Source organism: Camarhynchus parvulus, chromosome 3, assembly GCF_901933205.1.
Source record: "Camarhynchus parvulus chromosome 3, STF_HiC, whole genome shotgun sequence".
Taxonomy (NCBI): domain Eukaryota; kingdom Metazoa; phylum Chordata; class Aves; order Passeriformes; family Thraupidae; genus Camarhynchus; species Camarhynchus parvulus.
This window is the reverse complement of record NC_044573.1, coordinates 31,267,773-31,283,913: the sequence shown is the minus strand read 5'-3', so window position 1 is coordinate 31,283,913 and position 16,141 is coordinate 31,267,773. Positions and strand designations below refer to the sequence as shown.

At 39.0% G+C, this 16,141-nt stretch overlaps 1 protein-coding gene across 7 annotated transcripts in view; it reads left to right on the top strand.

Moving 5' to 3' along the window:
• PLD5 (phospholipase D family member 5) overlaps window positions 1-16,141 on the top strand; it is a 165,135-nt gene that overhangs the window by 60,360 nt on the left and 88,634 nt on the right. For 3 of the 7 annotated variants that reach the window (XM_030946466.1, XM_030946465.1, XM_030946467.1), the window contains one exon: window positions 7,100-7,236. In XM_030946466.1, the coding sequence (XP_030802326.1) occupies window positions 7,100-7,236 (137 nt within the window). Of the gene's footprint in view, window positions 1-7,099; window positions 7,244-16,141 lie in introns of those variants that run through there. The other 4 variants (XM_030946468.1, XM_030946470.1, XM_030946471.1 and 1 more) reach the window with 3 other exon arrangements.

The window sequence follows — 16,141 nt, the reverse complement described above, 5'->3', positions numbered from 1 at the left end:
TTTCTGAATGTTAATATCTTTCTGCAGTATAGAACCCTGCGTGGAGGAGGTCCAGATAAGTAGCCTCTAAAGCCCTGGATTTCTTCCAAAGTAGTTTATTGGTTTTCCATTTATAGCCATGTGCCTGTCCATGTGTTATGTGCCTGAGCTGTTGGATCAAAGGTTTGTTCAGACAGCAGTGAAGCCGAGGCAGCTGCTTCACTGTGTGTGTGCTCAGGGCCCACAGCCCCCCGCCCAGGGCAGGGTTTCCTCCCACCCCCATTCCATGAGGCTGCTTGCTGCTGAGCCCTGGGTGTGGGGGAAGGCAAACCTTTGGACTGTCTTTCCCTTGGTAGAGGATCTTATTTGTGTCTTTCTCAGCCAAGTCTACCTGCATATGGATCTTCTAAAATTTCGGAGATAATTATATTATATTAATCTTTCTATATAAATCAAATACAGATTCAAAAGACACTGGGCAGACAGGGAGACTGCTGGACAGTGTGTCTTCTTGTTTGCTTGGAAAACACATTAAAGGATGTGTTCTTTGGAGTATTAGTTGGTGATTCTCTTGTTTCAGTGGTTAAATATGGAACTAAATATTTACTGTTGATTCTGCTTTAAGCTGTCTGCATTCAGTCTTGAAAGGTAAACAAAATACACCAACTTGAAGTAGAGACTAAGGATTATTTTTGCCTTGCATGCAGTTCAGGCATTATAGCAGGATGCAGAGATCTAAGTCAACGCAATGTGACATGATGTGACATGATCAGGTTGTTCTCTGCTATAACTCTTGATTCCTTCTGTGGAAAAATGGAACTATTTAAGAATGTAGAAAATACATTCTGCAGCTCGGACTCATGGCGTGTCTAGTCCTGTACTGTGTGCCTTCCAGTGGGCACTGGAATGTTTCCCATCCTCTATAGCCAAGGGCACATCCCAGCCTGTTTTCTCTAGCATCTGATGAGGATGCATTTTTAAAAGCTTTGTCTAATCTCTTTTTAAACCTCCTGCTGCTGTTTGCTTTCATGGCCTCCTGTGGCAACAAATTCCAGATGCTTAATATCGTCTTCATAAAAAAGTACTTAATCTTTTTGAAACTTAACTCCTGAAGTTTCAATAAACATCCACTATTTCTGGAATGGTAGTACTTGGTGGATAATTCTGCCTTCACTATACCTGATGTTCATGTGTAGACATTGTACCCCTTGGTCATATTTCTTCTTCTCTCCAAACTACAGACTCCTGCCATTTTTTGGTCTTCCTAAAACATCTGTTCCAGCCTGTTAATAGTTTTGGTTATTCTTTTTCCTAATGTTTTCTCAGTTCCTGTATATGTGCAACTGCTTGGTCCTATCTGCTTGTGGCTCTTTTCCTTTATTGAAATTTATCCTGTTTTTGTTGACATACTCTCTAAAAAGTCAAGAACATTTTTAAATTTTAACCTTGTCTTCAATTTTTACGGCTTTGGTTTTGATTGAAAACTTAATAAGAACTTTTTATTTCTATTCCAGAATTTAGATTGTTAATGGAGACATGAGCAAAACCAGATACAAAGCAGAATCCTCTGAATCCATTCTAAATGCAGAATCCATTCTGCAAAATGTCCTCCCATTTTTTCAATGAGCTTGATTTTTCAACCAGCTTTACACCTCTCCTGAGATAATCTGGACATAGTTGCTGTGGTTTGTAAGAAAGTTTTTAATAAAGGTGAGGGTATACATTGTTTTCAGCTTCTCCAGCATTAGGGCTTGTAACTAGGAGAGATAGAAATCAGACTTGATCAATGTGACTTTTGCATGACAAAGCTTCTTACCTTCTGCATATCTACATATTTTATAGAGACTGAAGCTAGAATAACTAGCTCATTGTTTCCCAACCTCTACTGTCTGATCACCATTTTTTCTTGAATATGGGTAACACTTTTGCTTTTTCCACGCTTCTGATACTTCACTCAGGCTTGTGAATTTTCAGAGCTGAGTCCTAAAAGTTCTCTGTTAGTTTCAGCCACTGCCTTAAATATCCAAGGGTGAAACTAACTAGGTCCAGACAATTTTAAAATATTTAACTTTCTTTAGCAATCTGTTCCTTTTAAAGAGGATTTGAAGTGTTTATTGGCATTAATCATACTAGGTGGGAGATTCAAGGCTGCAATGAAGATTATTAGTGTATGCAGATTCCAGATTAAGGGGAAATAGTATTTATAATAATGTTTTTCTCTAATAAACACGCATGACCGAGGGTAATCAGGAATGATTGCTAATTCATCAAGTCCAGTTCCTTGCTATTTTTGGCAGGTGTATTGCAGCACCCCATAGAACCTGACTCACAAACAGCTCTTTAAGGGCTGTCCAGCAGTTATGGGTGTTGTAGACGAGTGCTTCTGTTGTCACATTTGTGTTCACGGGTGTTGCAGGAAAGGGCAGACTAATGAAATGACCAAAGATGTGAAAGCCTGCCTCTTAGAGCCTGTATTAGTGTGGTGTATAAGTATTGCCTTCTTCAGTCTGTAAATAAGTATAAAAAAAATGAAGTACAAGTTCAAAGCGGTGACATGTTTTGTTATGTAGTCAGTTTTATCAGTAGATGCAGCAATAGCATTGCAATTTCTTGGCTCCTTTTTTGGGAGAAGACATTCTTGTACTGCATTGGAGAAAGAATAAATTCCTGATTAAAATCTCAGTCTCAAAGAAATGCCTGTTGTTTGTGAAGAAACTGAAAACTTCAGGAGCCAGTGAAGTGTTCTTAACAGCTTTTGAGCAATGTGAGTGCAGTAAAGATGGAGGCCTTTTTCTTGCTCTTATTCTCAATTCCGCATGGGTGTCACAGGCTCCGATAAGCTTAATTGGCATAGGCTATCCTTTTTCTTAATAATAAACAAGCAGGTCCTTCCCAGATTAAACTTTAGTCTGAATAGTACTGTACTGAATAACCATTGTGCAGATTTTGGCTTTTCTTCCCACTCTCTCCCTTGAGGTATGAAAAAATTCCCATGCTTTGTTTTAGTAATGCAGTGTTTTGGTGGATTTATTTTAACTTAGGTATTGTTTAAGCTAATTGACCAGGTGAAAGAAACACATTTTACTCACAGTATTTTTGATAGTCTTTGTTCCTGCAGGAGTTTCTTTTCCAATCTTTCTTAAGCCCTGAACAAATCTTTCTCTCATGCAACAGAATTTCTGGGCTTGCCTGTCAGTACAGTCAAACTTGTAGGGGGTCTGGCCCTGGGCCTCTTAGCATCTATAGCAACGTTTAAATATGTAAAAGAGAATGAAATGCTCTGTTCACTGTTTTCTGTGAGTACAGGAAAGAAAAAAAGAGTTGTTGCAGCATAAGAGACTTAACTTAGGCAGCAGTCAGGTGCTTAGATATGGGAATGGGTTGCCTGAAAAGACTACAGGATCTCTTTCAACTCTGGATTTTTGAGGACGGGCTAAACAAATATCTGTTGGAATTAATATTTGTAGAAATTAACTCTGTATATGGACAGATGGACTGCAAAATTTTAGAGACTCCTGTATTCTGTGTATAAGGGTTGAAGACTGAAAGCCTGAACGCTGCGGCATTTACTGGAGGAAACAGAAGGATAGGTCTGAAAAGCTCAGAGGGATTCCAGTTCCCAAGGGGATGTGCAACAAGACAGCATCAAACAAGCAGTCTGCCCAAGGCCACTGACACAGGGGTCTGAGGAGCAGCCCAGCAGGTCCCTTCTAGTCTGTCAGTGGTGTGAGCTCATTGATTTTGGGTTCTTTCATGATGCCTGCTATTCCTTGCACATAGATGCACACAGAGGCATGCATGGATGGTATAACAGAACGGGGATAGGGTCTATCCTAATCTATTTCAATAGGAAAAAGTTATTTGAAAATGGTCAGCCTTATGGCAAATTGTGTGAAAATAAAGATTTATTGCTGTTGTGAAAAGACTTGTTTGATGCAAGTAGCTGTTTTTTATTCTTTCTTTTCTAGTTTCATGTTTCTTCTAAACATGAATTTTAATGTAAACATTTTCTGAACATTAATTTATAATGTATTATATAGATTGAAAAGCAGTGAAAAAACCTGCCACTCAGCAGGAATTAAGTTCAACATGAACTGTGAAACTTTTTTGAATCTTCTTTACTCTCTTTAATTTTTTTTTACTGGTCTTTACTTGACCCTTCAGACCTGTGGCTGAAAATGTAGAGTTAGGAGAATCACAAACTTGGAATTTTTGCTTTATTTTATTGACTATTTTGTGCTATCCTTAGTTCAAAGAAAAACTACTGTAGTCACAGGGGGGATTTTGAATGTTGATTTAAAAGGTTCCCTATGCTATTTGTAACCATACTGTTAAGCTGGTACTTAGGGAAAAGTGAGATAATTAATCCATTATACTTGTCAAAGACAACTGCGTAATATAAAGGATCTGTGAAATAAGAGCAGTAAAATAGGTTTGTGTGGTTCTGTCTTTATTTTAGTGCTGGTAGAATAGCAATGTTCTTACTAATGGTTCTAAGCTTGTGCTGCTCGTGGTGAGCAGTACTCACAAACTGCAGGGCTTGACAAGCTGTATCCATGAAAGAACAGTGATTTAAACTTCATACAATTTTCAACTACAACACAGGAGTCAAGAAACCTTGAATATATTCCCCAAAATTATGTGGAATGGAAATTAATGTTCGATTAGGAGGATCCATTAAGAATTATTTTGACCTCCTAGAAATTGCTGCCATAAAATTTCCTGGTATTTAACTTTAAGCATTTGTTGGTTCTGCCCTTTTTCCCCCACATCCCCTCCTCCTTGTGATACTGTATGATTTTTGGTACTCTGTAGATTTTATATTGATTTGGCCTTCAAGCTTTAAGCAGGCTGAGAGGTTTCCAGAGGTGTGTTATGATTTACAACTCTGTGGCCACCTTTCAGTGAAGCATTGCCCGCTGTCTCTGTGAGTACTGGCCCAGCCTCGAAGGCTGATGTGGTCCCTGCTGGCCCAGTGGTCCCACTGCTGCCTGTGGTTGTTGTGCAGCTTGCATGGCAGCGTGACAAGAAGATGGCAGTTACTCCCTGGAGCAATAACATGAAGTCTTTCTAGTGGCAGCTAGGATGCTTGTGCTACAAATTTATCCAGAGTGACTCAAAATTAGTCCCAGTGGGTAAAATGGTGGCAGTTAGCCTGATTTGGTAGGAAAAAGAGCCCTATGGTTGCGAGCCCTGCTGGGTCACATCCCCTGCTCCTAGGGACTAGAAAACGAGCCCAGGCTCTTTTTGGTTTGCCGGTGATGGGAGTAGCTTTGCTGCCTTGCTGCCATGGTGATACATTCAGTGCACAGAAGAACCTGCATCAAAGCATTTCTGGGAGTACACTTGCAGTACTGCAAAAAACATTGGTCATCCTAAAAGCAGTCTGAAGTGTCCTGATGAAGAAATGGCATACAGCAGAGTCCCAGACCTGAATACCTACTTTTCTTTGGCAGTTCTTAGTTTTTCTTGCTAGTAGTATGAGACAATGAGAGTGTTGAATAATTTTCTCCTAAGTCCCACTGTGCAGCCTTAGTTCTGGACACCCAGGTGCAGTAAATTACAACTCTTTTCAAATGTTGCCATGATTCTACCTAGCAGCAGGGGAAAAAAAAATCCAAATTTATTTCTTTAATGAGTTAGCTTTGTTATGGCTGAAGAACATTTTCTTATGCTGCATTCTGGTAAGATTTTAGTTAATATAATAGAAATACAGATTTAAACATATATTTGAAATGTATAGAAGTGTCTATTATGCATTATATTTAAAGTATGCTTATAACCTGAACCACACATTTGGTGTTACTGTCAAAGGCTACATTTGTCGCTAAATTTCGGATTAGTTTTTCCTGTTTGTCTGAAGAAGTTGTTTATTGTGTTTTATATTTTCATGGACTGAAATAAAGTGTTTATATCTGATTTATTCTGAAATGAAACATTAGCATGTTTCTCCTGAGAAGTGCACTAGCTGGGAAGTATTGGAATTTTTTTAATTTAAAAAAAAGAGTTAGATCTTTCATTTAGGTGTATGGGAAAATGTTCTTACTACTCTGAAACTTGTTGCCTCTTAAACAAAATATCAGGAACAATAGAAATACTGTGAAATTGGTTATCAGCTGCAAATGTGATGTTGTTTCCTTTACCTTACATTTTACATGCTTTCCCACTTTCCCATTCCTTTATAAGGCCTTTTCCTACATGTGACATTTAAATTATGGAGCAATAATGAAAATTAAGAAAATGACTATCACAACAGAAGTTAGACATTGATGTTTTTATATATAGATGTTGTCTTGTTTAAATTTGCTTGAGTAGGAGATTGCACGGTATATTTGTTAGAACATTTGATTTCAGAATATACTTTATGCAGCTATGTAAATTGCATGTCAAGAGACTGTCTTTAGGAGGCTTCACGTTTATCTAGGGCACTACCAGCTGCATCTGATTTATTACTGCAACATTTCATAAGGTAGTGCTATGCTTGTTTTAATATTTAATCTGAGATGTGGAAGGCATTGCCTGTTGTACTGAGCAACAGTTTTCCATTGTTTCCTTGAATCCCATTTATCATCTGTGAATTTGTGTTCATTATATTATAGATATTGTGGGGCAAGGACTTCCCAAAGTGTCTGAGTGACTGTGACAGTCATAGTGACAATGTCAGGTACTTTCTGTAGCAATAGGAAAAAAATACTTTGCTCTTCAGTCTTCTTGCAATGACATGTTTTATTTCAACCAAACACAACAAAACTTTTAAGTGCCATCCCAAGTGTGTACTTTACCTGTGAGCCGCAATCAGAAAATACTTGGTTAATGTAGGAGTCATTATTTTAATGCATAATGCTTTCCTTGTGGTACAAACAGAAAGCAGTTTGAATTATGAATATTATTTGTGACATGAATTATTAAACAGTGTCTGAGAGATTTAAAGTACATCTCAAGGTGATACATGAAGGACAGTTTTGAGAGTGTTTTCATCTTGAGGTGTGTTTCATGTTGACAGCTATTGCAGTAAGGTCTTCAAAGAAATTTAGATCTTATGTAAAAGTTTCAGAGTCTCAAGTTGTTGATTAGAATGTGCTCATGCCATTAAAACTTTTTCAATCTTAATCTCTTTCAGTCCCAGCAAAGATGCATTGTGATCTTTGCACTGGTATGCTGCTTTGCAATTCTGGTTGCACTGATATTTTCGGCAGTGGATATTATGGGAGAAGATGAGGATGGACTCTCAGAGAAGAACTGTCAAAATAACTGTCGGTAAGAGGTAACAAACAAAACTTCTCTTTTGGGGTGGAAAGGAACATATATGTGTTACATAAGGGCATGAAGTAATTGCCATGGTCCTGTGGTGTTATTGGGAAGAGTAGCTAACAGAGGAAGAAAATAGTTTCTCATTTTAAATTTCTGGTTTTGGAGGTTAGTTTAACAAAATAAGAGCACACTTTTTGAAGTTATTGGTGGTGTGTTTTGAGCAAGACCCTTGTGTTTGATCAATTACTTTGTAAGCCTGAGCCAAAGCCCATTAAGTTTCAGCAATTGAGTACTGAGGTGGATCACATAGTTCCCAATTCTTTCATGTCTATTTCTCATCAAGATTGCTTCTTTCTTTCTTTCTCCAGAAAGGTCACTGATGCCTTTTGACCTAAGATTGCTGTCCCTTCTGTGTAGGGGGAGTTTTTCTATTTCCTGTTTGATGCATTCCTATGAACTGAGGCTTGCCTATGAACTGTAAAGGAAATTAGTGATATGATCAGAAAGATGAGTGTTGACAGTGTTGAATTAAGACTTTCCTCAGACACGTGCCATAGCTGTTTATATCTTTTAACTTTTGGTTCTGTTAGTTTTAAGTAAGTGATTAGGTTTTTGGGCCTTTCATTTCCTGACTGTGAATCTCATTTTGCTGCTCCTCACTGTCAGCTCCCTCCATTAATTGGTTCATTAGTGATGACCAATGCTTTTCCTGGGTCATCTTCTGAGCCTCTTCTGTCCACCAAGCTGATGTAAAAATCATTTGTAGGTTTCATTCCCAGTTGTATTCTGTTTGGGGTTTTATCAAAACTTTTAATTTTATACAGAGCAGCCTCTCTGATCCACTGTACGAAAAAACCCATCATTGTTAAATAACTTCACAGAGATCCATTCTAATCTTATCTTGGAATTGCTGGAGTGGGAGGGGCCTCTGGGCATCCTTCAGTCCATGACCCCACTCAGAACAGTCAGCTACAGCAGGTTGCTCAGGCATGTGCACAGTCATGCTCTGTGTAGCTCCAAGGATGGACTCCACAGCCTTTCTGGACAGCCTGTTCCACTGTTTGTGCAGAACCTACCTGCCAATGGCTGGGTATACATTGGGTAGGAGCTAACTGACATTTGCATTTTAGAATAATTTAATGAAAGATTGATGTTTCTTTGAGCTTTTGATCCTTATTTCTGTTGTTTGTTCATTTTGTGTGAAGACTCTTTTGGGACAGTACCTTTTTATGCTGCACCTGTTACATTGCAGATAGCGCTAATTCAGAATCCAGAAATTTTTGTAATGTCTTTTCAATTATAATGCGGTTTTTTAATATTGTTTGCATGCTGCTTAAGAAACAAAACAAAAAAACCCCAAAAAAACAAACCTGATGCTGCAAGTATATTCCATTTCAAAGGAGATACAGATTCTTTAAATCTGTATCTCCTTTGAAATGGAATATACTCACAGCATCAGGTAGCTTTGTCCTGAAACCAGCTGTCCATCTGGCACTTTTTGCAATAATTGTTTTTAGGTTTGGTTTTGTTCACTTCGTTGTACTCCTACAGGTCTGGGCAGGCTTCTGATTTCTTCTCTGAATTTTCTAGAGTTCAGCCAGCTTTCCTTCCCCCATCAAAGTTTTAAGTGTCTTTTACTGCGAGGTGTTGTCTTCCAAAATTTTTGAAGATACTGCATGTGTCACCTCTACACCCACTGTCTCCATGTGTGAATCTTTGACAGAACTAGGTCAGATGAGGGGAAAGTCTTCCTGCTTATTGGCTTCAGTGCACTGCACACGACTTCAATACAGTCAGAAACTACTGCAGCATGTTTCCTCTTAGTTGTATCAACTCATGATTTCCATTCTGTTCTGGCTAGCTGTGTAGGCCTAGCCAAGGAAGGACTTCACCTTCTTCACTTTTAATTCGTCAAAGGAGAAAAAAATCAGAGTAGAAGTACTCTGATTACTTTTCTTAGTACTATGTATAAGAAGTGATACATAGTACTAAGAAAAACAGGGATATTAATTTTTTTCCATGTGAGAGATTGATTCCTTCTGTCTGTTGGCATGGGTTACAGCAATCTGCTTTTACAAAGAATACTTACATTTGCTCATTGTTCTGTTGGTTCACATGTGTCATTCTTGTCCTCTCCTGGATTGTGTTAGAGGAGCCTGAGACTAAATTCAGCCTCTTGACTTTAAACATAAGAGTCAATTAAACTGCTCTGAGTTTACAGGGCTAAAAGTGAGCCCAGAGCCCAGCTCTATTTTAGGGTGCCTTTCCCAGAGTGATCCAAGTGCGTGGTCTAGCTACTAATGCCTGAACCAGAAGGCATGTGAACGCTGTGCGTACAAACTGCCGAAACCAGTTCTAACAACAGTATCCAAGTGCTGGCAGCTGCTACCTGCTAACATTGAGTCCTTCTCTACACGATGAAACTGGGGTCCTTTATGTGTTAAATACATCACAGAAGTGTCACATTAGCTGAAGTGTCACAAATCAATTGCTGCCAGGGGCATATATTTAGTACTTGGGCTAAGCACTTTTAATAAGTAAGACAAGAGTTACTGAATTCTTACATTTCTGCTGTGTGAGTACTTTCCCTGACATTCAGGAAGAGGTGCTTACATTAGCAGGATGTGCTGAGACAGAATGGTAATAGATGATTTTTAAACTTTTTTATAATGAAATGTTTGTCAAATATAAGTTTATATGCTTGAGCCTATAACTCTCTTTTTGGTTTTAACTGATTGAATTTGTGAAGAATGTTGATGGGAAAGGATGCTGTGGATTTGAGAAGAACTTTGCTGATGGTTTTTAATGGCTGTTTTCTTTGGAAAATTGAATTCCTGTGTTTTTTGTTTTAAAGGAATATACACCTGAAATAGAACTGTGGTCTAGAAAAGTTCTCTGGTTAGAAAGTTCTGGAGCTTGTGTGGAAAAATAGAATTTTAAAGAGAGCGTAAGAAGACTTTTTAGAATCTAGAGCTTTTGCAAGTGGTGTTTTCCAGTAAAGCTGACATCTCTCTTTGTTGTTGTGATTGGATTGTTCAGGAACACAAATGCAGCTTTTCTGATCTGCTTGTAATTCATCATGAGGCTCCCCTTCTATAAACCATTCCTTAATTACATGGGGAATACTTACTGCATATGTTCCCAAAATGACCTTACTCTTTATTGATGTATTTATTTCTCTTGGGGGCTTTGTAAAAAAATAAGTCAGGGAATGGGAAATCAAGCTTTTTCGCATATCTTCTCTGATTGCTGGAGAGATTGATGCTACCCATCCTATTAAAAGGAAACTCAACTGATTGAAATTAAAGGAAAAAAAGTAGCAGTGACTATGAAAAGTTGAGGCTTTGCAGTTTGTGCTCGGTATGTGATGGAAATTATTCTCTTGAGACGTCCACAGTGATGTTGTTCGGCAGCCCTGATGGATGAGACTGGTTAAGAGGATATGCTTAGCAGTCTGGGAATGTTGCCTGTCTTGCTGTGGGTCCATTAGACACTGAATCTATAAAATTAGATTATTGTAATTTGAAAATAGTACATTTTAATGGCTGATCTATTGTGAATAAATCTTGGCTAGCCTCTGATGTAACTCTGTGTCAGTTAAGACTTACTTGACTTTGTTGAAATTGACTGATAAATTCTAAAAATGGCAATTTGGGAAACAAAAGAAATTACAACTATGAAGAGATTGTCTCTGCTACCCAAACTATTTGAACCAAGGTTGTTTTGATTTATTAATGGTAACTTGAGCTGTTCAAAGCTCAACTTGAGCCTCTTCTCCTCCTTGTTGGTGCTGATAGCCATGCTAGGGATCCTGCGGAGTTTGCACATGCCCTTAGTTATCCTTATCTCACTGGCCTTTCCAATATCCATTGAAGCAGTGGTAGCAGCTGGCGCAGCTCCTACCTCTGGCTGTGGGTTTGGCCCTGTCTCTTGAGAGGGACTAGAGAACTAGGAAAAAGGGAAGCAATGGTAGCTGCTTTCCATGTTTACCAAGCTAAAACTAAAACTGTTGTCATATTTTTCTTTTCAATATTGCCTTACTCTGATGATAATTGGACGGATTTTCTTGCTTTCTGTTTGTGTGTGTTTTCAAGGCAGATTCTGTCTTGCATTCTGTTCCAGTGATGCTGGTTTGGTAATTTCTCTTCTCCTCAGAGTCATATATAATGAAGGCACTTGCTCCTTTGTGTTTAGATTTGTGTTGGAAGAATTTGCTGTTGTTTACGACAGGAGTGGCAAAGCCTATTTAGTTCACTTCTTGATTGTAGGTAGGCTTTGACCAGTGCTACCCTGTAACAAGTAGGCCATGATACCTGAGCAGTGTTTGTGATTTCTTTAGGTATTGTTTGGATTGTTTTGGATAAGGATTGGTATGCTGGAGAGGAGCTGAATCTTCCTGTTGACATGCAGAGCTTTAGAATTCAACACTACCCTGCAACACTGAATTTTAGAGATTAAATCTAGTTGCATACAATAATTATTTATATTGAACAATTACTGTGTGTTGCATGCATTGCTTTCAATTTCATTAGATGATTATTCTCTGGTTGTGAAAGAGGGCCCACAATTGATTTTTTTCTGTTGCTTTATAAATCTTTCTTTCAACTACTCTGCTATTTCACTAAGTAGGGTTTTGCAGCACTGTTAAATAAGCATACTGCAGCACATGCTCACATTCATTTACCTTGGAAGTGCTTTGCCCCTGGCTTATTGTGGAGGAGATTTTCTGTGTGCTGCGTGGGTTCTGTACATAGCAAGGTTTATATTGACTGGTTTCTATTTAATAAACAAACTATGACAAGCATAATAGTTAAATGTCTAAACAGAACAAGATGCTCAGATTTTGAAAAGCCTGTTAAAGAGCAACTGAAGATTTCTATTTACAAAACAACTACTCCACTTGGCATAAAAATGCTTTCTGTCAACATGATGGACTAGAGCATCAAGTCTACCCTCAGTCAGTTTGCAGACACACCGATTTGAGCAGGAGTGTTGATCTTCTGGAGGCTCTGCAGAGGAATCTGGAGAGGCTGTATCAATGGACAAAGGCCAAAGGTATGAAGTTCACTAAGGCAAAGTGCTGGATCCTGCCCTTGGGTCACAACAACCCCTTGCAGCACTGCAGGCTGGGGCAGAGTGGCTGGAAAGCTGCCCAGCAGAAAAGGACCTGGGAGTGCTGGTTTACAGCAACTCAACATGAGCCAGGGTGTGTCCAGGGGATAAAGGAGGCCAATGGCATCCTGGCCTGTACCAGCAGTGGTGCAGCCAGCAGGACCAGGACAGGGATTGTCCCCCTACACTGGTGAGGCCACACCTCATGTGCTGTGTCCACTTCTGGGCCCTCACTGCAAGAAGGACATTGAGGTGCTGGAGAGGGTCCAGAGGAGGGCAACAGAGCTGGTGAAGGGTCTGGAGCACCAAGTCTTGTGAGGAATGGCTGAGGGAGCTGGGGTTGCTTAGTCTGGAGAATAGGAGGCTCAGGGCTGACCTTATTGCTTTCTTCAGCCACCTGAAACGGGCTGTAGCCAGGTGAGGGTCAGTCTCTGCTCCCACATGGCAAGTGGTAGAGGAAATGGCTTCAGGTTGTGTTAGGGGAGGTTCAGGTGGGATATTAAAAGCTATTTCTTCACCGAAAGGGTTATGAAGCATTGAAACAAGTTGCTCAGCAATGTGGTAGAATCATCATCCCTGCAGGTATCTAAAAGAGATATAAATACAGGGCTCAGGGATGTGGTTTAGTGGTGAACAGGGTTAACGATGGTGCTGGGTTAATGGTTGGACTTTGTGATTTTTTTCTTTCCAACCTTAACAATTCTAATTTTCCAACCTTAACAGTTCTAACTGTTTTCTTCTTGGTTTTGGGTGATACAGAGAATGAGCTATAAAACCTCCAAGTTTTTCAGATGATCTCTACTTGTAGTCATTTTTATTTTTGCATCCAAAGAAGGAATACTCTTTCAATTGAAGTTTTATGGCTGGGCACTGCAAAACTCTGGTGTACCTCTTGCAAGTCCATTCAAAATCTGAAGCCAGGGAAGGAAATCAAAAACTTGCACAAGAAGTTCTACTTTTCCTGCCTTTTATTTTTCATTTTTTGAAATGCATTTCAATGGAAAAGATAGTGTATTAACAGTACAGTACCTGTACAATTTTTTCCTGTGTTTCAGCACAAAATACAAAAAGCAAAGGATTTTTGTTATTGTTTTGCATTTACTTTCAGCTGTAGAGAGTGTCTTCACAGATAAAAAAATGAGTGACAAAATTCATGATTGTGTAGATCTTTTTCTGCCTGCATTACTCCCAGTAGATAGTTAATGGTTAATTACATTATATCAAATAGGTCTGGCTTCCACTCATTTTATTCAAACACACAAACCTATTATTTTTCCTATTCTTTGTTCTGTTAAATAGAATTATTTTCTGTGGAGTTTAGGACAGAGGGCTTTAGAGTCTCCTTAAGACAGCTTTTCCTGCCATGATACGTGTTTTATAGGATGTAAAACAGAGATTAACATATTTTGTGTTCTTGGAAGTTACCTTTTAAAGTATGTGTTTATTTCTCCTTTTATGACTTACAATTTGTGAATTGATATCAGAGAAAATGTTCCAAGCTAATAGAAATCAAATTTCAATTACTTTAAGGTTCCTAGATAATGCAGGTGGGATAAAGGAGTAATTCATGTGTTACAGTATCCTATCTCCTGTGTAGTTTGCTGGAGCTTCTCTGTGATTAAATCTTTTTATTTTGTCTTTTTTTTCCTCTCTTTCTCCCTTCTCAGCTTAATTTGTTCTTTTCTCTTTTCACCTTAATGACTTCAGAAGACTAAAATTACTTCATCCGAGCGAACTCAAAAGATTTCTGAGGTCATTTTCTATACCAGATTGTAAGGCTATACTAAGAATTATGAAATCTAAAATTATTGGTCATTCTCATGATCTTGAAAATTTATGACATTTCAGGGAAGTTTTTATTCTGCCTGGTGAGAATAGCCACCCAGCTTAATAAAGCTCCCTGATAAGTCATTCTTCCTTTTGCTTGTGGGAAAGGCATTAAAAGTAGGTAAAAATTGTAGTGGAGTCTCTCTGAATTCATGCTCCATTTCAGGGTGACTTGTTCATTCAGCCAGAGCTGACTTTGCATCAGATCCTAGCAAGCACCTGTTCCAGTGACACCATTTATTTTTAATTGCTTCTCCACCCTCGGAGCAGAATATGAAAAAGATACTTATTATCCTGTCAGGTTACATTAGATGTATTGGGTTCTGCAGCTAATTCTAGGACAGCACTGTGAGTGTCCTCTGGGCTAGCATGATTTGATACTCATCAGGAGTGCAAGTATATTGTGCTGGATGATTTCTGTGACCTGCGAGTAGGAGGCTGAGCCTGCCTTTCCAAGCACCATGGCGGTGTCACATTCAAGGGGGAGCAGGTGTGGTGCCTGCTGAAGCCCAAAGCCTTGTGCAGAGCTGGTGGGCCTGGTGGGCTTGAGCTGACACTGCTGTTCAGCCATGTGCAGCTCACTTTGTTGCGGTGGCCCGAGGTTGCACCCCAAGGGCAGCAGCTCCTGGCATTAATGTCCTCCTGGGAGGCGTCAGGGAGAGCTGCTGGTCACGGTTTGTTAGGGCTGGTTTTTCCAGATGCTCTTTACATGTACAGAAAGACAGCTTTTGGGAAAACGTTTGGAGGTTTTTCTTTGTTAGTCTGAAGATTTTCTTCCTGGTTTGTTTTCCTCTGAACACATGAGTGAAATCTAGGCGAAGCCAGAGTCGCCTCTCAGGGGTCTCTGGTATGGTGTCCATATGTCCAGGTCTCTCTAGTTAGTCAGAGCGTTGTTGTGAGTAACACTTCAGATACAGATTGCTCTTGAATGTTGCAAGGCTGCAAGATGTCAATCGCCTGTGTTAATCAGAAGGTATGAGTTTGCTTCCTTTATTCAATTCACCCACATCCAATTGTCTTGACCAAGGGTAAAAAATGCACTGGAGAAATGTTTCATTACCATTAGTATTTTTTCATTTTATGTTTTAGGGTTTGTTTTTTTCCCCCATAATTAATTTGCTTCCTGTCAACCAGGCTGAAAAAAAAATAATAATGCACAAAACCAGCTTTGGCATATGCCAGATGCAGATCTGTCATTTGTTCTCTATTTAATGACCAGTCCTTTCCAAATGAGATTATTTCAAAATTATTATACAGCTGAGAGTTGTTATGACTGACAGCATCACAATGTGGTAGGTTTAAAGCTGCTTTCTTTACATACTAGGTGTTGAAATGGCTCTTCTGAGCACCATCAGTGATTTGCATGCCTTCTGATGTGAGGGGGAGGATTCATCTTGCCTCAGACTAAACTTTTGATGGATATTTGATAGCACATTGGAAGTGTTGGCTTTGACTTTTTACTCTAGATCCGATTGTAACTCTTGGAATAAGTATGTGACACTCATATATATTGACCACATATGGTATCTGATATCTTCTGTCAGTTTGGCAGGTATAGAGTTAATTGATTTTCGCTGACTTATCAAAATATTTCTTTAAAGAACCTATTGGAGAAATAAAGTGATTTTTGAAAATTTTCTTTGTTGTTTTTTATGAAATGGCTCCTCAATAGCTGGGCTTGAATAAGAATATTTTTTAGAACTCTTCTACTGGCTGAGCATTGGAGAAAAATGCACTTTTACCAGTATTTTAGCAAAATGCATAAGCTTCATTACTGATCATGACACTTTAAGGCAAGATGAATGTGTCACCAGCACCAGGCAGGCAGCCATGATTTGGATTTTGTTCAAACACTCTCAGAAACCCTAGTCCTTTTCTCAGCCAGTTTTGGGTCACTTGTATCAGCTTGGCAGTGCATGTTTTACAGTTCATTGCAGATGCTGGTGGAGAGTATGGTTCAATAAATGCATTA